This window comes from Anopheles stephensi, chromosome 2 (genome assembly GCF_013141755.1).
Source record: "Anopheles stephensi strain Indian chromosome 2, UCI_ANSTEP_V1.0, whole genome shotgun sequence".
In the NCBI taxonomy this organism is placed as follows: Eukaryota; Metazoa; Arthropoda; class Insecta; order Diptera; family Culicidae; genus Anopheles; species Anopheles stephensi.
The window spans coordinates 92,120,279-92,145,850 of NC_050202.1; the positions used below are offsets into that span (position 1 = coordinate 92,120,279).

At 49.3% G+C, this 25,572-nt stretch overlaps 6 protein-coding genes across 7 annotated transcripts; 4 read left to right on the top strand and 2 right to left on the bottom strand.

The window, feature by feature from the left end:
- Positions 1-56: 56 nt before the first annotated feature.
- Positions 57-8,454, top strand: LOC118507939. Its single transcript, XM_036047254.1, has 5 exons — positions 57-379; positions 504-648; positions 741-2,235; positions 2,302-5,820; positions 7,035-8,454. The coding sequence occupies exons 2-5, from the start codon at positions 532-534 to the stop codon at positions 7,784-7,786; spliced, it is 5,883 nt and encodes a 1,960-aa protein (XP_035903147.1). The 5' UTR covers positions 57-379; positions 504-531; the 3' UTR covers positions 7,787-8,454.
- An 814-nt stretch (positions 8,455-9,268) lies between these two features.
- On the bottom strand, positions 9,269-12,045 carry LOC118507949 (tubulin alpha-1 chain-like). Its single transcript, XM_036047274.1, has 2 exons — positions 11,527-12,045; positions 9,269-10,786 (listed from the first exon to the last, which is right to left on the bottom strand). The coding sequence occupies exons 1-2, from the start codon at positions 11,527-11,529 to the stop codon at positions 9,437-9,439; spliced, it is 1,353 nt and encodes a 450-aa protein (XP_035903167.1). The 5' UTR covers positions 11,530-12,045; the 3' UTR covers positions 9,269-9,436.
- Positions 12,046-13,275: 1,230 nt separating this feature from the next.
- Positions 13,276-15,977, top strand: LOC118507948 (tubulin alpha-1 chain-like). Its single transcript, XM_036047273.1, has 2 exons — positions 13,276-13,732; positions 14,464-15,977. Exons 1-2 carry the CDS (start codon positions 13,730-13,732, stop codon positions 15,811-15,813), a joined length of 1,353 nt encoding a protein of 450 aa, XP_035903166.1. The 5' UTR covers positions 13,276-13,729; the 3' UTR covers positions 15,814-15,977.
- Positions 15,978-16,800: 823 nt separating this feature from the next.
- LOC118507950 (soluble calcium-activated nucleotidase 1) lies at positions 16,801-19,790 on the top strand. Its single transcript, XM_036047275.1, has 2 exons — positions 16,801-17,977; positions 18,046-19,790. The coding sequence occupies exons 1-2, from the start codon at positions 17,129-17,131 to the stop codon at positions 18,490-18,492; spliced, it is 1,296 nt and encodes a 431-aa protein (XP_035903168.1). The 5' UTR covers positions 16,801-17,128; the 3' UTR covers positions 18,493-19,790.
- On the top strand, positions 19,548-25,561 carry LOC118507944 (tetratricopeptide repeat protein 39C-like). 2 transcript variants are annotated; one of them, XM_036047267.1, is made up of 8 exons: positions 19,548-19,686; positions 20,455-20,854; positions 22,718-23,256; positions 23,322-23,690; positions 23,766-24,135; positions 24,203-24,354; positions 24,413-24,545; positions 24,618-25,561. In XM_036047267.1, exons 2-8 carry the CDS (start codon positions 20,678-20,680, stop codon positions 25,137-25,139), a joined length of 2,262 nt encoding a protein of 753 aa, XP_035903160.1. In that variant the 5' UTR covers positions 19,548-19,686; positions 20,455-20,677; the 3' UTR covers positions 25,140-25,561. The 2 variants fall into 2 exon arrangements, with proteins under 2 accessions (XP_035903160.1, XP_035903162.1); XM_036047269.1 differs by lacking the exon at positions 19,548-19,686 and having other exon boundaries at positions 22,775-23,256.
- LOC118507957 (glutamic acid-rich protein-like) lies at positions 21,665-22,288 on the bottom strand. Its single transcript, XM_036047284.1, has one exon. The coding sequence runs from the start codon at positions 22,241-22,243 to the stop codon at positions 21,755-21,757; it is 489 nt and encodes a 162-aa protein (XP_035903177.1). The 5' UTR covers positions 22,244-22,288; the 3' UTR covers positions 21,665-21,754.
- Positions 25,562-25,572: the final 11 nt, after the last annotated feature.

Consider the following 25,572-nt stretch of genomic DNA (forward strand, 5'->3'; position numbering starts at 1 on the left):
TGCTTTGACACTCTCCATCAAACAGCGTATATACATCCGCGGTTAACTTAGAGTTGAAAGGCAATCAAAACAAATCCCATACAAGCAGCACAGTCTCAAGCTGGCTTCAAGATCGATCGCCCAGTTCCTGTCCCGCAAACTCGGCTTCAACTGCATCCGAAGCGGAAGCATAGAAAAGATGCGAACAAAAGCAAAGCAAATAAACAATAATAAAAAAAAATTACAAACACCCTTCGCTTGCGCGAGCTGTCACTCTCGCGAGGCTTTTGTAGGGATAAAAGGATCCTAAATTTAGGAAGAGTTTGGAAGAAAATGGTTCTGCAGTAGTAAAAACATTTATTACTACTGTCGGGGATACGCCAAGAACGCCGCGCATAACGTAAGATACCGTATTTGATAGTCCAATTTGAAGTGTGTGTGTGTGTTGTGGTCGGAGAAGAAGCTTGGCCATTGCGCGGTACACAAACTAATTGCAATTAGAACTAATTAATGTGATGTCTCAGTTGGCACCATCGAAAATCTTAATGCAAAATGCGGATGAAAGGCATAACGCTGTCGGCTATTCTGGAGCAGGGTGCCACACGGCGGCGCAAATCACCTCCTAAAGAAGAATGTCCCAAAAAGCAAAAACGTGACTGTTGGCGGAAGGTAAACAATTCGCTCGAACGAATGAATGGCAGGCATTTTCCATCAGGAGTAATCTTTTTTTCTTCCCCCCTTTGGTTCATTTAAAATTGTAGATAGCAGCAGTATTAAACAAATGTGAGAGCAAGCGAACGCACGATGAGGTGCGGCTTTTGGAGAGCCAGCCGGAGGTAGTGAAGCAGATCCTCGAACGCCGAAAGCGCAATGTCGAGTACAAGGAACGTGTACTCGAGACGGAAGACGATCCCGAAGTTATCGAACGGAAAGCCTTAAAGCTAGCTCAGGCCATTGCCAAGGCAAACCATCTGATCGTCTACACCGGGGCCGGAATTAGCACCTCTGCCAAAATACCGGACTACCGCGGAAGTCAAGGAATATGGACGCTACTGGAACAAGGCAAAGACATTGGCGAGTACGATCTTTCGCTGGCGGATCCTACCTTCACCCATATGGCGCTGTTCGAGCTGCACCGAAGGGGCATTCTAAAGCACGTGCTGTCGCAGAACTGTGACGGGTTGCATCTGCGTTCCGGATTGCCCCGATTCTCTCTCTCGGAAGTGCACGGTAACATGTACGTGGAGGTGTGCAAGCAATGCAAACCGAATGCCGAATATTGGAGGCTTTTCGATACCACACAATTCACCGCCCGTCATTATCACAAAACGAATCGCCGGTGTCGTCGCTGCGGTGGACCGCTCATCGACACGATCGTACACTTTGGCGAGCGGGGTCAGTTGAAGTGGCCACTTAATTGGGCTGGCGTAACGCCCCATACCGAGAAGACTGATTTAATTCTGTGCATTGGATCCAGCCTGAAGGTGCTGCGCAAGTATACGTGGCTGTGGGCAACGGATCGACCGATAAAGAAGCGGCCAAAGATCTTCATCATCAATCTGCAGTGGACGCCCAAGGATAAGGTGTCGACGCTCAAGATAAATGGCAAATGCGACGAGGTGATGAAGCTGGTAATGGAGCACCTGAACATCGAGGTCCCGCAGTACAATCGGCTCAAGGATCCCATATTTGCACATGCAACATTGCTACTGGCCGACGAACAGCACACAGCGTCGCAGCCAATGTTGAAGAAAATCACTGCCGCCAAAGAAGAATCGTCGGAAGAGCCGATCAACGACGAACGTGACGAAGAAATCAAAACGGAACCGAACGCATCCGCCAGTGCGACCATCTCACCTCAGCAAATATACTTAAACAATCTGTTTCTCGCGCAACAACAGCAAATGAGCAACAATTACAGTATCCTGCTAAACTCGGCAGGACGTACGGAAGCGCGCGGTTCTCTGTTGCCCTGCAATTTGCCGCCGCTGGTGCCCTGTTCGCTAAACGCTAGTGACGGTGGCCAAACTAAAAACGAACCGAACGGCCCCTCTTCATGTGACGATCACAAACCGCTAACGTCTCCTCCAGTAAACGTTATAAAGATAGACACTGCATCGAATCTGTTCGGTAGTCTACGCCAAGTGCTGAGTACCATCAATCCCGGGACAAACTCGTCTTCCGTGGAGAGCAAACCGCTTTCGGCCGCTGATGAAAAACCCAACGCTTCCCAAAGTGCTGCAACGGAACAGCTTTGTAAGTGAACGCCTTCATCATCATATGCCTTCTTCGTGTAACTGTTGATGTTTCTATGAATTTCAGTACACGTCCCCGTACCACTTTTGATGCAACCTGGTGTAACCGTAGTCAAGCAATCGTTAATGGCGGCTGGTACATCGGACAAAAGCAGTCTGCTCGATGCGGCCGCTCAGAAGAAACCGCCAATGTGTAATCAGATACAGCTGATCGTAAAGCCGGTCGTGGTAAGTAATCCGCCGAGTTTGGTGCCGCTGAATGCACATCGGCCGGTAGATGCACATCAATCGGCGCATAGTGCTCATGGTTCATCCGGTGTGTTAAATAATGCAATGAAAGTGGAACCTTTCGAGGAAGTTTTACCAGAGATTAAAAGTGTGCCAGAAGTTCTTTTGAAGGGCGAAGAAATTGTCGACGATGGTAGTGAAACGATCAAATGTGAAAATACTTCAAACGAAATGGCCGTTAGCAGGGAGCTTAAAAGAGAGGAAACCGGCGACGGGCTTTTGGCGCCTGGTCAGATCAAGCATGAACACCAAATCAACACTGTGGACACATTGGACAGTGAAATGGAACTGGGCAAAAGTCCCGAAGAGATATCCGACGTGAAACAACCGATTCCTGGTGATGGACCTGAGCCAGCCAGGGAATGCAGAGCAGAAGTAACGACAGATGATATAGAATGCATTTCCGTACATTCTTCATCTTCCGAAAACGATATCGATCAAAGACACAGCGTTGGCGAGGCTAGTCTTCATCCTGAACCGGACACAAAGCAACCAACGGACGTGAGGGTTCCTGCAGATGATAAGCGCTGCACCGAACAGCCCACCGGCAAAGTGGATAAAACGTTAGAGCAAGGCTTGTTGTCACCATCGCATGAAACCCTTCTGGAACAATTAAAAAGCGTTTCTGTGGAAAAGGCAGACAACAACATTGAAAATGCTCGTGAAGATCGTGTACCAGACCCAGTGCAAAGTATGAGAGATTCTTTAGATCAAAGCGATGAATGTGATGAGATGAAAGAATCAAACCATTTTGATCTTAAAGCTGCTAGTATGATGGCCACGCATGAGGGTCAGCCGTCAGCTTTATGTTCCCAACCGTGCACCCGGATCGAATTGCCCAAGCACGAAACAAGCAACGGAGCGACTCCAGAAACACAAAATTTAAATACCTGGGTAGAAGCTGAAACCATCAACAAGGATTTGGTAAATGAATCAGTTAGTCAGCGGAGAAAGGTCTCATCAGATGCAACGGTTAACGGCAAATTGGATCTTAACGGTACTGATTCTGAGGCTTCTGAAGTAACGTATTCGAATGTTGATGAAGCTATTAGTTGTGCAGAGCCGGTACCAGTGAAAGAGCCAGCAGATGTAACGGAAAGCACACAAGAAGAAGCTGACGATTCTCAGTCTCCACAAGTAGAACCAAACGCTGTAACCGTAGCATTCTGTTCAACGCAAGCAACGGAGACAAGTATGGCAAAGGCAGAAGCAATTCAAGAGATAGAGATTGATTTGGGCAGCGAAGAATCGTGGCGCAAGTACGATGCGTGTGATGATGCGAAAAAAACTTCAGCCAACGAACGAAGCGTCGATGAAACGGTCAATGATGACGACTCACAAGCGAAAAGTGAAGTTGAAGGTTCATGGGCCGACGACCATGATGAACCTCACAGTTGCGCCGCTGTACAAAGGAATGGAGACGTGAACGAACTTGAAGTGATCTCGAACGATGTATTGCAGTCAGAAGATGTTCTCCCAACGAACCAATCTGACCGTGACCGAGAAGAGAAAGTTCCTCTGGAGGTAGAACAAAGCGAGACTGATGCCGACACTGTACCCGTCACCTTGCTGCTTGAAACTAATCTTACAACTTCGCCAGTGTGTGAGAAGATAGAACAGGAATTGAATTCTGTTACATCGCCTGAGGATGGTTCCACTAAAGATATCGCCACTGGTGGAACATCCCCGGTGAGCAATGATAACACATGCTCCCTGTCGGACAATGATCGCGACGTAGCAAAGAATCAACCGGCGTGTGAACTGAATACAGCTTCAAGCCGGCAGCAGGAAACGTTAAGTACTGAACCGAATGATCGTAGCAACGTACATCAAACCTCCTCGAATGAAAACCTGCCATCACAGTGTCCCGAGCATGAACGAAATAGGGAAGCGACGATGGGACATGAAGAAGGCGTTACCAAACCTACCCCAAATGCTTCGGACGACCTGTTGCAGTTAGTCTTGAAAGATGGCGCGCAAAATGTCCCGCAAAAGCCAAACGCAGATTCAAATTGCGGCCCACACTCATCGCTTCCCAGCAAGCGCACACGCCACCAGAACATGGTCAAGGTTGTGCTTAGCAATAGTGCCCTGTTCGAGCTGTACGAAGCTGCACCGAGGTTCACGGATAACTGCCCGCCGGCATTAAAGTTGATAGCTCCGGTCAAATATCAGCTTCCCACACACGTGGTTGCAAAACTGGCCAAACCTGGCAGCAGTCCGCCGCCGGCAGCAAATGAACCTAAACACGAAAAGACTGATGAGGATGATAACCTCGAACAGCAGCAGCAGCAAGATGCAACACCAACGCAAGCCTCGTCCCGATTTCAAACGCTCGATCTTTCCACGACGACACCAAGAAGCTCGCAGACGCCGCCCTGCAAACCGATACATCGGCCATCGGCATTTCTTCTCACTCCGCCAATGCACTGCATCGGCAGCACACTGACGGTGGCCCCACAAAACGCTACTCCATCCTCGGTAGCTTCCTCATTCATCCCACTACCAGGCCAGGCCGGTCTGTCGGCGAGTGCCAGTGTGGCGGCCTACATGCTAAAGAACGGCAGCTTCATGAGCACGCAAGCGAGGCTGCCGAACCTGTTCGGCGGTTTTCACACCGGCCTGGGGACGAACTTACTCCTGCTGACCAGTCCTCCCAAACATCCAGCGACTCCAAGCGGTAGTACTAGCCAACCGGCAGATAGCTCTCCCACGGCCACAACACCAACGACACCGGCCAAGTCCTTTCGGCTCGAGTCGGATGAACAGACCGACGAGGAGGATGGCATGAGTTTGAAAAAACGACGCTCCAAGCGTCTCGAGTCGGCCCGGCTGCACAAGCACCAGCCGGTGACGCCGGAAAAGACTGACTCCGATACGGACACCACGATCGATCAATCGCCCCGGGAGTCGCGAGCAAGAGGAAGCAACCGATCTAGCCAATCGCTCGACGGAGCGAACGAAAGCGATGAACTGACGGGGGAAGGTGGTTACGGTGCGGGCCGGTCACGCAGCTTTCGCATTCGACGAAAGCCCGAGTTTCTGAACATTAAACATCCGGAGAAGAAGAAGAAGCGTCCCAACGATGAACCGCCAGAGACGGCGGCGTGTGCGAAGCCCTCGACGAGCGGCTGCCAAGAGAAGATGCCAAAACACGGTGAGCAACTGGCAACGGCAGCCGCCACCACCGCGTCGACGACATTGCCGGCCACCAACCGATTATTCACGATTGCTGCTCCAGTAGCGTACTTCCCTGCCCCGTTCGTCTCAACGCTAGGAACCTCAAGCTCAAGCGCAAGTAAGTTGTTTCCATTTCCAGCTGTAAGCATGTAAGACTTGGTCTGATAGATGTTTTAGCGGTCTTTACACGACAGGACCGTGGTTTGAAACCCAGTACGGGCAGGACTGACTCTCCAGCTAAGGGTACAACCCATTCACGGAAAGCCAGAACCGTGGTAAGCCAAGACTGCTCGAGGTTGTAGAGAGTGATGGTTGGCAGTCGAACCAATGTTGTTGTCGGTGCTGACTTTAGAGCCCTCAGATAGGTATAATTTTCGGAGCAGGGCCGCTGATGGGGCCAGCCATCCTTTTGGTTCTCACCTCATTAATCTCCAACCCCAGGGTTTAGTGCCGCTCGCTAGATCCTTTGGTAGGCTTCTGCTACATTGGACAGCCTCAAACCAATGATGTCTGTGTCGTCAGCGTATGCCAGGATCCAGAAACATCTACGAGTGTCATCCGCTCTTTCGTTTGCAATCGCTCAAATTCCAGCGCCATTTGGTCGGTAGAGAAGGGGACAAAAAGCACCTACTTTATCATCTTTTAGGCATTTTGTCAGCAGCAAAACCAAACGCTTGTTTTCGTTTCGCATCACTCGCCAAGGCTTAAGCTTTGTTGGCTAAATAAGATTGTTCCACAAAAACCCAGTCCATCGAGTGTTGTTTGAGCGTGTCTTTTTGGAAAACAGTTGCATGATAAACCTCGACAGGTAATCCTCCAAGTAAACACTTATGGGTTAAAGTTTTTCTTCCGTCTCTTGCACTCGGACTGGCTGTTTTCGACAGAATGCTTTGCTCGGTCGGGAATCTGGGGAATCTGGACTTTTAGACTTTTAGAAGCTCTTCCCCGAAGCTTCCAGCTGCGATTCTCGGGGATGGTCGATCCTCGGTAGCGCTTGAATGAGGAGAAAACTGGCCAGTCCATGGGAAGGTTTAAGTGATGCTAAGGCTTTCCATTCCGCTAAAGGAGTCCTCTCCCGATGGCCCCATCTTCTTCTTCTTCCTTGGCACTACATCCTCGAGAGGTCTCGGCCTGCCACATTTCTGGCTTTCTGTGACTTGGTTTTCACCCGTAGCAAAGCAGTCAGCCCTGCGTACGGGGAGGCGGTCTTCTGGATGGGATGTGAACCCCGGTCCTGCCGTGTGAAGACCGGCGCCATTATCGCCTCGACCACCGGACCGCCCCAAATTGTATAATTGTAATTTATGCGCTGTTATCCGTTTCATTTTGCAGTAATGTCGCAACAGGAAAAGTACAAACGCATCCTCACGTACTACAAGACCGCGATCCAGCAGCAGCAGCAGCATCAGCAGCAGGCCAGCAGCACGCCCAACGCGCTGCCCCAATGGTATGACGTAAACTACGCCTACTCCGGACTGCACAGCATTATCCATCCGCCACCACCGGACGTCAATCTTTGGGGCTGTGGCTCACCGATCAAGCTGGAACCGCAGCAACAGCCGCTAGAAATCGAGTGCAAGTTCTGCTTCGAGAACTACGCCCAGTACAGCTGCCAGTTCTATCCTCCCCAGCCGGCGGATTTCGCCGTCAAATCGTTCCGCCGGGGCAGGGTGGTCGTGTGCGAATGCTGTGACCACTCCGATGGGGAAAATGAGAAAGCTCAGCCAGACGTCGTTGCCACGGGAGCTGACGAACCCGGTTCCCTCGCATCAACATCGCAGGTACCGTGTGGTGGTGGTGGCGGCGGTGAAGCGAACTCCTCCGAGAATGTAGCACACGACGCGCAGGACCAAAAGCGTCGTCCGCTGGCAGAGGAGGACCAATCGAAGGAGACGGAAGTGAGAGTGTCCAAACGTCCCAAGTGTGAGGCAAGCGTTATTTCCGCTGATGGTTCCAGTTCCGGAGTCGGCGGCAATACGAATGGCACTAATGGCGCTGCACACAAACCGAGGGTGAAACCGGGATGGTACGGAAAGGGCTATCGAAAGCATTTGCGGCGCAAGAAGCGCACGAGTCAAGGATGAAATTGAGAGATCCAGGCGGTTCTGTAATGTAGATACCTAACAGCGACTGTAAGCATTTGCTTCTCCTCAGCGTTAAACGGCGTGCTCAACAGATCCACTAACAACCGATAAGCATAGAACTAGGAAGTAGGATGGGTGCCTTGCTGCGAGGTAATAGGGTGATAAGGGCCAATTTCAAAGTTCTGTTCAAACACACCCTTGTTTGTGTGAAAGTATTGTCGTTCCTTTTTTACTGCGCTAAGAAATGTACATACAGGCTAGTCGGTAAGGTTACGGTTCTCTTAGGCTTAGTCTGATGAAGCTCACCCTTCCGTGAGCATCCTGCATCATCGATCCGTTCGAGGACAGCAAGAATGCGTGAAGGTGAATATGTTTCCTTCTTTTACCTCCAAACAGCGTGTGAAGCGATCTCAATTATATGTCCAGTAGAATGTACCAACTTTTGTCTTTCATCAATCGACTCCGTAGGCCGACTCGGTGGCCGAGCGAATTAAACATTAATACAAAAATGACTAAGCGATCGGCACGGGTCATTTCTAACATTGGCTCAGCATTGTTTCGTAGATTTCTCTGTAGACAAGAGGGTGCAAAAGGGTGGGCCATTTAATACAAAAGGACGGTGTAATGGCAATGTGCGGATTGAGTGAATAAAAACCAATTGAATGAGACGTTTCGGCTTGGTTTTGATACGGCGACCAAAACACTAATCCGGATAATCAGTGGCACATCAGGGCTGGCAGAGGTTCATTGGATAGGCCCAACTTGGACTAGCAACATTGGACAGTCTCCTTGGACGAGCTAATGGAATGCTAGATTGTGGTCGAAGTCTCTGGCATCTGGCATCTGGTGGTTCGATTGTAGCTGCACTCCCAAGACTGTGCCGATTGTTCGGTTTCGAAGCGTCCGGAAGTGCGTTAGGTTCACCGTTGGTGACTTCATCGACCAGACGACTCACGCCACAAATTATTTCCGTTGAAGGCAATTTGGTGGGTTGGCGGTAATATGACTCTTGCCCTCCTATTGACCACTTCTCTTGGTTCGGTCGATGACGGCATGCTGGTACAAATATGGTTAAACAGGTTAACGAGAGACAGAGCGTGGGATGGCGGCGGCTCCAAACAAGTTTCATGCGATCAACAGCGCCCACCACTCGAGCGCCGTCTGTGCCATGGTCTTTTCACTTTCAGTGTAATCGCGTTGGCGACGATCAGTGGGTTGCTGAGCGTGTCGTTAACTGGAGAGCGAAAACATTGCCTTTTAAAGAATTGTTTTTCATTCCCATCGAGACTCTTCATGCGGCACACCATAAGAGGCGACCATAAGAGTCGCAAGTCACGTGTGGGCAACGTGGCCAAGATGATGTCATTGCGCAGTTCTACAGAGGGCAAGTTGCTAACGAACTGAGATGATAAACTCTCCAATATACACCAAATGTCATCATGGATTGCAGTACCTTCCCTTCCCAAAATTCAACGCACGTTAGATTTCTTGTACAGAAATAATTTATTCAATCAATTCTTCATTTTTTAATGGAAGAAGCGACACATCTCACCAATCTTATATTGGCCTGATGCTTGCTTCTTCTTGTTGTTGCTGTTGTTGCTGATGCTGATGCTGTGGGGTCCCCACTGCTGGAGAAGCATTCGGCGCTTAGTACTCTTCAGCACCTTCGCCTTCTCCCTCACCGGAGTCCATACCGACCTCCTCGTAATCCTTCTCGAGGGCGGCCAAATCTTCACGGGCCTCGGAGAACTCACCTTCCTCCATACCCTCACCGACGTACCAGTGCACGAAGGCACGCTTGGCGTACATCAGATCGAACTTGTGGTCCAGGCGGGCCCAGGCCTCGGCGATGGCCGTGGTGTTGGACAACATGCACACGGCACGCTGCACCTTGGCCAGATCACCGCCCGGCACGACGGTCGGGGGCTGGTAGTTGATGCCCACCTTGAAGCCGGTCGGACACCAGTCCACGAACTGGATCGTGCGCTTCGTCTTGATGGTGGCGATGGCCGCGTTCACGTCCTTCGGCACCACGTCGCCACGGTACAGCATGCAACACGCCATGTACTTGCCGTGGCGCGGGTCGCACTTGACCATCTGGTTGGCCGGCTCGAAGCAAGCGTTGGTGATTTCGGCCACCGACAGCTGCTCGTGGTACGCCTTCTCGGCCGAGATGACCGGCGCGTACGTGACCAGCGGGAAGTGGATACGCGGGTACGGCACCAGATTGGTCTGGAACTCGGTCAGATCCACGTTGAGGGCACCGTCGAAGCGGAGCGAAGCCGTGATGGACGACACGATCTGGCCGATCAGTCGGTTGAGATTCGTGTAGGTCGGGCGCTCGATGTCCAGGTTGCGACGGCAGATGTCGTAGATGGCTTCGTTGTCGACCATGAACGCGCAGTCGGAATGCTCCAGGGTGGTGTGGGTGGTCAGGATGGAGTTGTACGGCTCGACGACGGCCGTCGACACCTGCGGGGCCGGGTAGATGGCGAACTCGAGCTTCGACTTCTTGCCGTAGTCCACCGACAGGCGCTCCATCAGCAGGGAGGTGAAACCGGATCCGGTACCGCCGCCGAACGAGTGGAAGATCAGGAAGCCCTGCAGGCCCGTGCACTGATCGGCCAGCTTACGGATGCGGTCCAGCACAACGTCCACGATTTCCTTTCCGATGGTGTAGTGGCCACGAGCGTAGTTGTTGGCCGCATCCTCCTTGCCGGTGATCAACTGTTCCGGGTGGAACAGCTGGCGGTACGTACCGGTGCGCACCTCATCAACGACGGTCGGTTCCAGATCGACGAACACGGCACGGGGCACGTGCTTGCCGGCACCGGTCTCGGAGAAGAAGGTGTTGAACGAGTCGTCACCTCCGCCAATGGTCTTGTCCGACGGCATCTGACCGTCCGGTTGGATGCCATGCTCGAGACAGTACAGCTCCCAGCAGGCGTTTCCGATCTGGACACCGGCCTGTCCGACGTGCACGGAGATACATTCACGCTGCGGGGAAGAAAGACCAAACACGTTTCATCGCATTAGTACGCGGACAGATGCTTGGAAAAGCTCGTCGATCGATCGATTATCTAATGTTCATCCCTCTCCAACACATGATGGCCATTGAACGTGCCAGTATGCCAAATGATTCAAAGGACTTGTCGCTGTTGCCTCGACTGATTAAAGGTAGAAAATGCCAAAGTTTGGGCATATGCACCTTTTGCCCAGTGAGGCGAAAATGTAATCTGTCCCTTTTCTTCCACATGACCTCAATTTTCCTTCATTTCCATGCGCACAATCCGTCATCGCCTTCTTTTCCTGCTAGCGTTGCTTTCGTTCCCCGTTATTACAATCCAAGATGGCATCGCAATGCGGTAAAAATAGTATGACTCATCAACGGCGATCGATTCCAACCAACGCCCTTTTCCGTGTCTCCTACGGTGATGAGTTTGTGGGGGGTAGGAAGTTTCGAAAATTCTAACCTCAATCAACCAAAAATGCGTACCCCTCACGGAAGATTCTTACTAATTAACCGTAATTCATGTTAATGAACGTGTCTGACTGCCGAAAATAGCCGGCAAGCCAGAAACACGATGACGTGGAAGCAGTACCACGAAATGAGGTTATGGGAAGCCCTTTTCCGCACAGCGACCTAATGCTATTCGGTTTACAGACAAAACTTTTACCCTCACGCAATTTTAATTCCCTCACTCTCCGTTTTCCCAAATTCCACACTGGTTACTTACCATCTTGAATAAATGCCTTGGTTAACACTTCACACACAAGAAATGGAATAGATTCACGTTTGTACGGGATTCCGCTTGGCGCAGCTGACTAGGACGCTTTCCAAACAGATTCGGTTTGAATGGAACCGCCGCACAATTTTCTGTTTTATACAACCGACAGGAACACACCGGAATCTGAAACGACGCTCTCTCTTCTAACGGACTTTACTCGCGCTCTCCGGCTATCGGGTGGATATAACGCACAGTTGGATACTTTCGACAAGGGAAAACGCTGCACAGAGCCACCATTTCCGGGTTATGGTTGAATTTATGCGATAAAAATGCGCTTGATATCGCGCAGAAGACAGTTTTGATAAAGTGGAGCGGTATTTCAGCGATTTGCGGACGAAATTTGAACGTAATTAGAACATATGCTCTTGGTTGGGGAGGGTTGGATGTTGCCGCGGAAGGAGGGAAGGGCTTGGCTGGGATGCATTTGCATCAACGAGAGACAAATCAAAGGAAAAGAGAGGGTTTAATGGATGTGCAGCGCTTACAAGTTGCAGATAGGCCCGGAGCGCAAAATCAGTCACATTGCGGTCCGTAGGCGATTAATTTGACCGTCGACTGCCTTCGGGGGTCAAACCACAAACATCTTTGGACCAATTTTATGTCATTTCAAAAAAATTGCTTGAAGAATATTCAACATGTGTGACTATCTTTCTTGGCTTCATCATCATCATCAGCATAATTTTTTCTCAAGTATGTTTCGATCATTGATTGGAGTTGATATGCAGGCACTATTTTTACTATGGCACTATGGTTACTATATTGTTTATGTATCAATGGATGCCAATCGTAGCAATGTAATAGTCATTAGAGCTTACAATATATTCGAGTTTAATCATCGTAGGACAATCATCAAGCATCAAGTAAACGATTTTTCATGTACATTATTTCATTCACCGATCATACCAAAACATGTAGTGTGTAATTAAGTGTGTTATACTAGAACTGGAGAAGTTCAGTGCTGAAAGTGGAAAAATTGTTCCTTTAGTTTATTGTTTGGCATTGGAAGTGGTATCATAGTCATCAAACAGGCCCAATAATAGGGCCTCGAATTTTCAAATGGTGATTATAATTGTTTTTTTTTCTCAGGGCATCTGCCGTTAGAACGCTCGGTCAGGCGGCAACAACCTCGGCGTCCACATAATACACCCGCAACAACACAGTGGCCTAACCATCTCCAATGTCTTGAAAGGAGGCTGCGTATCACTGAAACAAACCCAGAAGATTCGACATTTAAATGCCTCGAAAATTCGATTCGATTCGATTGTCCATTTTGCAATCTCAAAAATGAAAAATACCACATCTGTTTGGTACTAACATTGATTGTTTACGCTTCGCAAAATAGTACCACCTTCAATCAAAATTATATAGTTTAATAATTGTAATTGCATTTTTTTCTGATCAGCTACACTAACATGCCGAAAACTGGTACAGTTACCCTAGTGGAAATTCATGGTTATCATAAATATTTTTTATTTTCGGTAATTTCGATCTGCTGGATTTGTGGTTCTTGCATTATGAATGAAAAAAACATGTGAAAAATTATAACTATTCGTAACATTCGAAGGGTGAATTCTTTTGTTGTGTTATAATATGATTCGCTATTGATTCCGATATCGAGAAAATAATTCAATTCATGGACTAAACACATTGTTCCAATTTTTCTCTTTCTCTTCTAAATATGGCATTCTCTCGTGCTCTCATTCCACAACTCTCGCAGAAAGCTTGATCTCCCCAACCAAGAGCAACTGTTCTAATTACGTTCAAATTTCGTCCGCAAATCGCTGAAATACCGCTCCACTTTATCAAAACTGTCTTCTGCGCGATATCAAGCGCATTTTTATCGCATAAATTCAACCATAACCCGGAAATGGTGGCTCTGTGCAGCGTTTTCCCTTGTCGAAAGTATCCAACTGTGCGTTATATCCACCCGATAGCCGGAGAGCGTGAGTAAAGTCCGTTAGAAGAGAGAGCGTCGTTTCAGATTCCGGTGTGTTCCTGTCGGTTGTATAAAACAGAAAATTGTGCGGCGGTTCCATTCAAACCGAATCTGTTTGGAAAGCGTCCTAGTCAGCTGCGCCAAGCGGAATCCCGTACAAACGTGAATCTATTCCATTTCTTGTGTGTGAAGTGTTAACCAAGGCATTTATTCAAGATGGTAAGTAACCAGTGTGGGGGAAACGGAGAGTGAGGGAAATAAAAGTGCGTGAGGCTAAAAGTTTTGTCTGTAAACCGAAAAGCATTAGGTCGCTGTGCGGAAAAGGGCTTCCCATAACCTCATTTCGTGGTACTGCTTCCACGTCATCGTGTTTCTGGCTTGCCGGCTATTTTCGGCAGTCAGACACGTTCATTAACATGAAATACGGTAAATTAGTAAGAATCTTCCGTGAGGGGTGCGCATTTTTGGTTGATTGAGGTTAGAATTTTCGAGACTAGCTACCCCCAAACTCATCACTGTGGGAGACACGGAAAAGGGCGTTGGTCGGAATCGATCGCCGTTGATGAGTCATACTATTTTTACCGCATTGCGATGCCATCTTGGATTGTAATAACGGGAAAAGAAAGCAACGCTAGCAGGAAAAGAAGGCGATGACGGATTGTGCGCATGGAAATGAAGGAAAATCGAGGTCATGTGGAAGAAAAGGGACAGATTACATTTTCGCCTCACTGAGCAAAAGGTGCATATGCCCAAACTTTGGGATTTTCTACCTTTAATCAGTCGAGGCAACAGCGACAAGTCCTTTGAATCATTTGGCATACTGGCACGTTCAATGGCCATCATGTGTTGGAGAGGGATGAACATTAGATAATCGATCGATCGACGAGCTTTTCCAAGCATCTGTCCGCGTACTAATGCGATGAAACGTGTTTGGTCTTTCTTCCCCGCAGCGTGAATGTATCTCCGTGCACGTCGGACAGGCCGGTGTCCAGATCGGAAACGCCTGCTGGGAGCTGTACTGTCTCGAGCATGGCATCCAACCGGACGGTCAGATGCCGTCGGACAAGACCATTGGCGGAGGTGACGACTCGTTCAACACCTTCTTCTCCGAGACCGGTGCCGGCAAGCACGTGCCCCGTGCCGTGTTCGTCGATCTGGAACCGACCGTCGTTGATGAGGTGCGCACCGGTACGTACCGCCAGCTGTTCCACCCGGAACAGTTGATCACCGGCAAGGAGGATGCGGCCAACAACTACGCTCGTGGCCACTACACCATCGGAAAGGAAATCGTGGACGTTGTGCTGGACCGCATCCGTAAGCTGGCCGATCAGTGCACGGGCCTGCAGGGCTTCCTGATCTTCCACTCGTTCGGCGGCGGTACCGGATCCGGTTTCACCTCCCTGCTGATGGAGCGCCTGTCGGTGGACTACGGCAAGAAGTCGAAGCTCGAGTTCGCCATCTACCCGGCCCCGCAGGTGTCGACGGCCGTCGTCGAGCCGTACAACTCCATCCTGACCACCCACACCACCCTGGAGCATTCCGACTGCGCGTTCATGGTCGACAACGAAGCCATCTACGACATCTGCCGTCGCAACCTGGACATCGAGCGCCCGACCTACACGAATCTCAACCGACTGATCGGCCAGATCGTGTCGTCCATCACGGCTTCGCTCCGCTTCGACGGTGCCCTCAACGTGGATCTGACCGAGTTCCAGACCAATCTGGTGCCGTACCCGCGTATCCACTTCCCGCTGGTCACGTACGCGCCGGTCATCTCGGCCGAGAAGGCGTACCACGAGCAGCTGTCGGTGGCCGAAATCACCAACGCTTGCTTCGAGCCGGCCAACCAGATGGTCAAGTGCGACCCGCGCCACGGCAAGTACATGGCGTGCTGCATGCTGTACCGTGGCGACGTGGTGCCGAAGGACGTGAACGCGGCCATCGCCACCATCAAGACGAAGCGCACGATCCAGTTCGTGGACTGGTGTCCGACCGGCTTCAAGGTGGGCATCAACTACCAGCCCCCGACCGTCGTGCCGGGCGGTGATCTGGCCAAGGTGCAGCGTGCCGTGTGCATGTTGTCCAACACCACGGCCATCGCCGAGGCCTGGGCCCGCCTGGACCACAAGTTCGATCTGATGTACGCCAAGCGTGCCTTCGTGCACTGGTACGTCGGTGAGGGTATGGAGGAAGGTGAGTTCTCCGAGGCCCGTGAAGATTTGGCCGCCCTCGAGAAGGATTACGAGGAGGTCGGTATGGACTCCGGTGAGGGAGAAGGCGAAGGTGCTGAAGAGTACTAAGCGCCGAATGCTTCTCCAGCAGTGGACCCCACAGCATCAGCATCAGCAACAACATCAACAAAAAGAAGAAGCAAGCATCAGGCCAATATAATATTGGTGTGATGTGTCGCTTCTTCCATTAAAAAATGAAGAAATGATTGAATAAATTATTTCTGTACAAGAAATCTAGCGTGCGTTGAATTTGGGAAAGAAGGTTGGTTCAATCAATGTAAGCCAACGCAATACGCATTCCGAAAAATTGTCCTCTAGGTTATTTCTAGACCGGGCAACGAAAAGCAATCTCAATGCATTCTTCCAAAAAGCTGTAACAACCAGCACTATTTGGTATCGCTCATTTGCTACGGCATCACGATGACATCATTCAGATTCTGCCGCTCGCCCACACTTGGTTTCTCTTCTGTCCTCTTTTGGTATAGCACTGAGACGATTGATTTCAAGCGAGGAATACTTCCATAAAAGGGCAGTCGTTAGTGCTACCCTTTTTACTTCAATTTGGATGTAACGCTGTGGGAAATTGTTTCCATCTCGAGGCTAGAACGATTTCTCAATTTAACGATATCATTTGAGCTAGAAAGGAGATCGAATTTTATCTATTTCTCTGGACTGTTTGGTCTTTATGCGGAGGCGAAAGTTTTACTAAACTCTTATTTGATTGTTGCACATGCATTATGTAGGTTTCATGTTTCATTCCCGCATTTTCCTGTAAACGTTTTTCAGTATTCGCTAACTTTTATACGAGTGCCATTTCCTCGCTTCGAACCTTATCTATGAACCTTGGTTTTCAAAAAAGCTGTCATGAATGTTACTTCGAAGCACCCTGTTTTGCTGCAAGGGCACCAAGCCAAATATAAGTAATGGCTAATTTAAACCATTTCCTCAATTTAATTGTAATTACTTGTGCGAATAAGCCCAACTCCCTTTTTTCGTGGAGCATATTTAGCTTTCATAATTAATACTTATGAGCTTAGGCTTTAGCTTTCATAATTAATACTTTCCAAAACAAAGATAAAACTCACTTGAGCTTTTATTTTCGTTTGACAGCTGATTGTGGGACAACTGTCAAGTCGCGCGAGGTAGAAAGTTTTGATCGGATTGCAGTGAAATGGGAATACGCGGTGTTGTCGTGGGAGATAGATAAACGTTAGTCTAATTATCTAAATAACGATGACATTGTGACGTGTACCGGAACGTGCGTGTACCTCCTGCTGCACCGCAATTGGTGCGCCCTTGCCAGCAACCCTGAAACGCACACGCGGCCAGTTATTGATCGGGAGAAGTAGGCGCACTCTCCTACGGAGCGGAGACGTCGCCACCGATGAAGCAATTCGGCAGCAGCTCGAACTTGTCGTCGTCCTCGTCATCCTTGCCGTACACCAGTTTGGGGTCGGGGAAGACCACTTCCAAGCAGTCGTCCTCAGGCTCGACCATCATCGACACTGGGATGTATTTGCGGGATTGGCGGAAGGCGCTCCGTTCGCCACCTTCGTACCGGATAGGCAATCGGACCATTCGGTTGCAAGTGCACTTCACCTGGGTGCTGGCCACACTGTGTGCGTTCCTTCTCCTGGTGCTGTACATCTCCTCCAGCCCTTCGTCGTCGTTGATCAATGATGCACCTCCGGCAAACAGCTTTCTGAGGAATTCGGTCATAGTATACAACCACACCTACCCACTGACCAGTCCGATCATTAGCAGTGGCATATACTCGTTCAGGATAGGGATCATCGCCGACCTCGATACGAATTCGGCGCTCAAGAAGAATCAGTGGGGCAGCTACTATCTGAAGGGCTATCTGAGCTTCATTCCGTCGAAACGATCGATCACGGTGTCCTGGGACGATGGCGAGGCGAAAGCACTTCAGTCTGGGTTTTCGCTGAAGGGCCGGGGGATGGAGTTGTCCGAATTGGTGGTGTTCAACGGTAGGCTGCTAACGTTTGACGATCGCACCGGGTTGGTGTACGAGATTGATGGCGAAAAGGTGTTGCCCTGGGTGCTGCTAATGGACGGGGATGGCCGCACGACGAAGGGCTTCAAATCGGAGTGGGCCACCGTGAAGGATCAGGTGCTGTACGTAGGGTCGATGGGCAAAGAGTGGACGACTTCTACCGGGGATTTCGAAACGAACGATCCCATGTACGTGAAGGCGGTCACGGTACACGGAGAGGTAAGGAAGGAACGCGCTCTTGGTACTGTGGGAAGAAGCTGTCCAATAACGGAACTGAACAATTGCAGGTGTATCACTTAAACTGGATCAACAATTACAAAGCCATCCGGAAAGCGATCGGTATCGAGTGGCCCGGGTACATGATTCACGAGTCTGGCGCTTGGTCGGAGGTGCATCGGCGATGGTTCTTCTTGCCCCGGCGCTGCTCCCGCGAGCGCTACAATGAAACGCGGGACGAGCACATGGGGTGTAACTTTCTCTTATCGTGTGACGAAACGTTCCAAGGAGTTCGCGCGATCGAACTGAAGAGGAACGACGTGCCATCGACGCACGGGTACTCGAGCTTCAAGTTCCTGCCCACGAGCAACGATGAAATAATCGTTGCCCTGTCCACGGAAGAGCTGAACGGCAAAACGTCCAGCTTCATCAGTGCGTTCACCATCGAGGGCGAGCAGCTGATGGTGGAAACACGCATTCACACCGAGTACAAGTACGAGGGACTAGAGTTTATCTAGAGTTTTAGTGTGTAGTTGCATTCTTGTACATAGCCAACAGCCGCACAGTGTATTCTCACTGTCCCCGTTGGCAGCTAGTTAGACAATGACACCTAAATCCGCAATCGCGATAACGCTTGTAGGAGCTTGCAACCAAACCCCGTGGTATCGGAGAAGCGTTAAATGCCAAACTTTATCATCACACCTTTTCTTTTCCTCCGTACCCTAATATACCACCACGTACAACACACACGCACGCGGCAGGGTTGGACACAGTTATTGGTGGTTTCCGATGCGTCGTGGGCAGCAGAAACCATTTGTTGTGATATAGTATTTCTGTGTGTTGTTCTTTGTACAGCTATAATATTATTATTTTTAAATAAACGCAACGCACGTCGCTCTGAAGCAATAGCAGCGTACGAGATAATAGGTCTTATCTAACGCATTTTGGGGCTTTCACAAGGATTAGGCGTGTGAGACAGAGAGCGCGAGAGCGCGCTTGATTGTGTGCGTGTGCGTATACGACAACCAAAACAGAGAGCAACAAATGCCGGCACAACCGAGCTGGAGAGTAAATAGAGATAGAGAGAGAGAAATAAGGATGGCTGCGTTCACTCGGGCGGATGACATTTCACGACACGCGCTATATCCTTTCAACCAAGGAGTCCACGCGGAGAGATTAGGGCCGTTGTGTTGTTAGGCAACCAACCACTTTCAGGAAGGAGCTGCAATACGACGAATCCCGAACACTTTCACCGTAGAACCAACCGTGAACGGATAAAAATTAAGTGTTCCCAATGTATTTCGCTTTCGCGACCGGTCTGGAGTTTGTGCGAAATTGGCCCGGTGGGCTCACGGTTGTGTAGGCATTCGTTTGCGACAGTGTTAAAACCAGCCAGAAGTCGCCCCATGTTGCCTTGACCTTATCCGTCGTCGCACGTTAATCATGGATCGAAGCAGTCGAGCGTTGTAAAGTGTTAGTGTTTGGTGGTGATGTGTGGTGAAGGTGTAAAAGTGTGCACCACATGTTATCACACAGCACCAGGGTGTTTCTTTTGTTGACGTCGGAACTCGCTTTGAGGGCCGCCCTAAAAAGTTTGGAACCTGTACCTCAAGCGTTTGTAGTGAAAAGCAAGCTGTGTGCTGAGTATGTAAAGAGCTTTGTGTTTGTGGACTGCTGTGATGTGATGTCAGACCGACCAACCTTAACAACCGGTGATTTGCTTATATTCGTTCGATTTGTACATTCGTAGTACACAACCTGGAGTGGACATGGACAAAACGACAAAGCTATTATTAAACTACGGGCTCATCTTGTATGCATTTGGCGTATGCATTGAATATTCGATCCGAAAATCGATCCCCGAGCAACTAATCTGTTTGCGGATTTGTAGCGCTAGTCCATCCCATACGTGAGCTTCAGAATAATGTCCTTTTCTTAATTTTCCTTCGCACGGTCATTCGGGTTCGTTCTGATCGCTGGGTCGCCGTTTGTATCCTTAAGTGGGAACAAACGAAAGTTTGAAAATTGATTTCTTCTTGTCACACAATAATATTCAATTTATGCAATCCCAACACAAGAATAGAACCGTGTCTGTTTTCGCGTCGGGAGTTAACCGGCATTTTTTAGTTTCGCTTTTACTTCCTTTTTCATGCGTGTTTTTGTCCTTTACGTGCTGTACTGGACGGTACTTTGCAGATTTGCGTGCCAAGCGATAGTATATTGCGCGCTCCAGTGTCTTTGGGGAAATTGAATCGATTAAATAAAAATCAATTTCTGCTCTTTTACGTGGATTACAAGGATCTCGAAGGGCTCTTTAGCGAAACGTGCACAACGAAAACGACTGCTTTGCTGTTCATATTGAGCTTCTGGAAGGTCCTTTGTGACATGATACGGCAATATTCGAAGAATAGGATATTGATCCTCTTAAAGAACATTACAGGCAGAGGAAGCTTGTTTGAACGGTTTAACATTTCTTTCAGACGTTAATTACTGTTGAAGGTGTTTGTTATGAAACAGTTCCTGCTAGCGATAAAGCGGTTGCGGTTAGTTGAAAGGGTACCGTGCTAAAAACACCCGGCAAATTGAAAATTACATCGCGATTGGTTTAAACTGCGTACAGCCTACGAATGTGCATCAATTTTGCTGGTTGATGGAATATACGGGACACGGCAAGGTATTCACTGTTGCCACTCTCACGACATCATGTGTACCACTTCCGCTGTGCGAGAACAAACAATGGATGATCTCAAGGATTGGGAGTACGTAAAGCAGGGCATCACCATGTGGCTTAACAACATGCCGAAAGCTGCCGAGGATAGCTTTAAGGATCGGCCGTCCAGTGTGCACATTGTAGCAGGGCACACATTCATCTCGTTCATGGTAAGTAAATAATGCAGACCAAATTGCTAGGGGAATAGTGCAAGAGCTCTCTCGGTGTAGCACCATTAAAGATGAGGAATGCGCGTTTTCCCCTTTTTTTGGATGGAGCCACGCGGCTTTGTTATGGAGCAGTAGTAGTAGACGACAATCGGGCGGACACATCGCAACTGCCAGCAACAACAATAAACACAGCAGAACAATATAACAAGGGTGTGCGACCCTTCGAGCAACGAAGAAGCTGCTGTGCCAGATGCTAATGATAGGAAAGCGTTGTCAGAACATTAAGTGGAAATTGCTTCTCGTACAAAAGGAACGTGCTATTGTCGTCGCTCTAGCTAGATGAGAATTGCTCGAGAATAGAGCTTCGGTTGCTATGACTATAGCGAGGTGGCACATGTTTTAGAAGCACCGCGTTCAAGCAACCTACGTTTGAAAATGGTGAAACCAACCTGGCGCCTCCATTCCGCATTAACACATATTGGATTTGGTTACTTTTTCTCTTTGACCGTTTTCTTGTGATTGTGAACCGTGGGTGGGTACAATATAGCATCTGGATGGAATGGCACATTGTCGGGCTCACATATGCTGCAGCGTTAAAAGTGTCACTTGATAAATTGCTACAACATCAAGGGCACACTGGGTCGTGTTCCACCCACAAACAGTTGGGTGGACATAGCGAATGCGACCCGATTGTTTATGCTGCATGTGATTGAGAAGAAGCATGGAAGCACTCTAATGAATGCCCGATTCCATCTGACAAAGATTAATTGTATTCCTTCACCCGGGAAGAACTCGCGTCAACACGTGTGCTTGCAGGGAACTACAGATTGAAATTTTATTGCACGACGTTTTACGTTGGTTTGATCTACCGCTTTATCGTATTGTTAATTTGGATCGCATCTACAGCACTAGACGCGGCAGAATTCTTGGACGGCGAATCCAAGGACGCCGGATCCAGGGACGACGAATCGCGGTGGCCTGGAGCCGTCCAACTAGATAACGCTTCAGATAGTCCAACTCTTGCTGGCGCTCTTCCAGCTCCTCCACAACTGCTCGTGCCTCTTCCAGTTCGTCGTTCTCGTCCGATTCGTCCGATTCGGCCTGGTCCTCTTCATCCTCATCGGCTTCCTCTTCATCGGCTTCTTCCTCATCTTGTTCCTCGTCGAGTTCCGGGGCTGCAGGTTCTTCGGGTGCTTCGTCCTCACTAAGTGCCGAAGGATCCTCGGCAATATCCGCAGGGGAGTCTGGTTGGATCGGAGCTTCCGGTTGCTCGGGAACCTCGAGATCTGCCGGCACCTCGAGATCCGCTGGCACTTCCGGGACACTATCGACGTCGGCGCCCACTGCCAGACCGACACAGAGAACGAGAGCAAAGACAAAAATCTTCATGATGCTAGACTAGTAGATACCACTATCAAGAACTGTCCCATCGATAAAAGATGGTTAGCCATTTATAGGGCCAAGCAGAGTTGTTCGAAGGTAGAATCAATCACCCCACTTGAAAGCTGCAAGATACACAAAACAACAAGCATCGTTTACCTTTATTCCAATTGTAGATAAAATGCGCTTGTTCATAGAACTGACGTCTTGTAATGTTGTGAAGCACTTTGGCTGGTAAACCCCATTCGTCATCACTCTCAAGTTTCGGTGTGTTTCATTATCATATTTTAAACACTACAAAGCGTGTCACGTTTTAAATGTGTTTTGAAAATTGAAAATGAAATTGTGATTGAACTGTGGCCCGTATGCATTATTGAATTTCAATGTTCCTTTCCTTCTCTAAGTGGTTAACTCCTTCCTTCCGTGTGAGCGATTCGCAATTTCATGCAAAATTCAACATATGTTTTACGCATGAAACACCAGATTCTTCCACATTCACAGTGCGTGATCTGGCGTGCTTTCTGCTTTTTCGCTCCACAGAATGCCGTCATTTCGTGGGAAACGGAAAAGATGAATGATGCCCAAACACGCCTCCGTGAGCTCGAGAAACAGTGTGCCGGCGATGTCGGCTGGTTGAAATCGGTTCGATCGAAGCTGTTCGGGTCTAGCGAACCACGAAAATCACTTACCGAAACGCTGGAAGAGCAGATTATACTGGCCGACAGCCAGCTCTGTCTAGCGATACTGGTGTCCTTGGGCCAGGATATTGGTGGATTCGTTAAGGGCGGATGGCTGCTGCGGAAGGCTTGGAAGGTGTACCAGCACACGTATCAACAGATCTACCAGCTGTACTCCGATACGGTGGGAGAGAATGGAGAAGCGTCCATTCCACAGGCTCCCCTACGTCACCAGTTGCAGAGCAGAGAGTCGGGTGCGAGGTTATCACTCGACCTGGGCACTCCTTCTTCCACGGATTGGACGGTACCGAACTCCACCCTTCAGTCTCCGGATGATTGCAAGTGGTACGTCGACTATAGGTCAGTCTGGGAACCCAATGTGTAATTCGTTTTGATTCTGTATTTCACAGGACAGCGCACCTGGAGGCGCTGCGTAAATCGAAAACTACAACCTTTGAACCTTCCGAGCCTTTTAACGAAACGACCTCGAGTGAATCCGACCCAAGCGGAAGCAGTGGCAGTGTGAAGAAGAGCTACACAACTGAATTTGTTGGGATTGGCATTCCGTCGGGTGCAGGATCAAGTACCGAGTCACTGGAGAACAGTGGAGCGATGGAGCAAATGGATCGCGGAAGTGCCGACCGAGATCGTTTGATGTTGGACCTGAGCCAGGGAAGAGAGCGACGAATAAACTTAATGCCTAATGGGATACCTCCAAGAGCAACCACTAGCTGGCGGTCGTTAGCAACAGCTCCTTGTGAGCCAGGTCCAAGCGAAAGGTAGTATGGTGCCGTTGCTGCGCCGAACCTACCAATTCGAGACAATTCATCCGGTCCCACCAATCTCCATTTCAGAGCCATCCATCCAGAAGACATCCACCGGCTAATGGGCGCAATCAGCTTCGGGTATGGCGTGTTTCAGCTGAGCATATCGTTGCTACCACCGAGTTTGCTCAAGCTGATCAGCTTTCTCGGGTTCGAAGGTGATCGGGCAATGGGGATTGCGTGTTTGAGCTTTTCCCGCCAAAGCAACGACATGCGGGCACCGTTGGCTACGCTCGCGCTTCTCTGGTACTACACGATCGTGACGCCATTTTTTGCACTGGATGGTTCGAACCTGAGCATCGAAATTAGTGCCGCCCAGGAGCTGCTCGATGAAGCAAACGATCAGTTTGCCAAGTCGTCGCTGTTCCTGTTCTTTCGGGGTCGTGTCGAGCGGTTGAAGGCGAGTCGCTGCGTGTTTGGTAGATAGGAGCGATAGAGCTTAACTTGTTTCTTACTTTTCTCTACAGTCCAACATTGAGGATGCGATACGTGCCTACGAGCTAGCATACCGTTCATCCGCTCAGCGCGAGATTAAATTGCTGTGTCTGCACGAGATTGGATGGTGCCGGTTGATTCAGTTGGATTTTGGAACGGCGATGAAGAACTTTAAGGAACTGAAGTGAGTGTCTTGCGACCATTTGCCAGACTGATGCCCAAACATCTTGCATTCCTTTCAGGATGTGCAGCCAATTTTCCAAGAGCTTTTACTCGTATCTGACAGCAATATGTGAAGGATCGTTCGGGCAGTTTGCCAACCTCGTCAAGTGGCGTTCGGAAATACTGGAATTGGTCAACCGATCTCCACAGAAGGTGAGTGCGCAGGTGAGCGCTGACATTGACATCCATTCCTTAACCATGGTGTCTCTACCCCGGTGTCTCTAGGACTCACAGATTGAGCGGTACATATTCCGACGCAGCTTAAAGTTGCCACGCGCGGAAGGTGGAGAGCAACCAAAGTACCGCAGTTCGCTCTACTGGAAGTATTTGGTGTTCGAGATGCTCTTTCTCTGGAACACGCTGAGCAGCTGCAACGAGGAGCAGCTCGAAAGCATGGTTGCCGACTGTTCGCAACCAACCGATGCATTCAGCGAACCGATGGTTGGAATCTCCCGCTTGATTCTGGGCGCCTGTCTGAGCTGTCTGGCCCGCTTCGACGAAGCGATTCACGCATTCCGTGAGTGTATCTCGATGAGGGAAAGATTCGAGCATCAGGAGCAACAGGATACGCACATTTCGGCCTTTGCCCACTACGAGCTGGCCGTGCTTCTGCTGCGCCAGCAGCAGCACGCCACCACAGCTGAAGCGCATCGTTTGCTTACGCACGCGCAGCAAAACTTCAAAAACTACGACTTTGATAACCGTGTCAGCGTGCGCATTCACACGCTCCTGAAGCGGCTGGATTAGAAGGAGTGCATGTTTTCGGACTGTTGGACGATATTTTTAATGGTGCCTTATTTATTGATACATACATACACCCAGAAAGTAAATGTTTAGCTGCCGAGCGTAAACGACATGTTTTTGGGGGGATAATTCTGAATAGTCACGTACACTACTTGCTGGTCAAGAGAATCGTAACGTAGGAAGATTGAGTAGATAGTCCTTGCCTTCCAGCTGCCACCAACCAGTGCTGAGTGCAATACTAGAAGCAATGCTGTTGTTGATTTTTTTATTATTACCCATTACTTATCCACTTGCAGCAAAAGCAACAGAAGGTTCAACAATCGCAAATCGGAAACAATAACTTTTATACAATGCACAAGTTTCAAACCAATTTGTCCAATTGTTGATGAGTAGAGTAAGTAATCCAAATAAAGCAAACAAACAAATGGTCCGTGTT

Coding starts and splice junctions, on each gene's coding strand:
- LOC118507939 (XM_036047254.1), top strand. CDS start 532: ATGCGGATGAAAGGCATAACGCTGTCGGCTATTCTGGAGCAGGGTGCC. Junction 649..740: donor AACGTGACTGTTGGCGGAAG/GTAAACAATTCG, acceptor TTAAAATTGTAG/ATAGCAGCAGTATTAAACAA. Junction 2,236..2,301: donor TGCTGCAACGGAACAGCTTT/GTAAGTGAACGC, acceptor TATGAATTTCAG/TACACGTCCCCGTACCACTT.
- LOC118507950 (XM_036047275.1), top strand. CDS start 17,129: ATGAAGCAATTCGGCAGCAGCTCGAACTTGTCGTCGTCCTCGTCATCC. Junction 17,978..18,045: donor CGGTCACGGTACACGGAGAG/GTAAGGAAGGAA, acceptor GAACAATTGCAG/GTGTATCACTTAAACTGGAT.
- LOC118507944 (XM_036047267.1), top strand. CDS start 20,678: ATGTGTACCACTTCCGCTGTGCGAGAACAAACAATGGATGATCTCAAG. Junction 23,691..23,765: donor GAGCCAGGTCCAAGCGAAAG/GTAGTATGGTGC, acceptor TCTCCATTTCAG/AGCCATCCATCCAGAAGACA. Junction 24,546..24,617: donor TCAACCGATCTCCACAGAAG/GTGAGTGCGCAG, acceptor CGGTGTCTCTAG/GACTCACAGATTGAGCGGTA.
- LOC118507957 (XM_036047284.1), bottom strand. CDS start 22,243: ATGAAGATTTTTGTCTTTGCTCTCGTTCTCTGTGTCGGTCTGGCAGTG.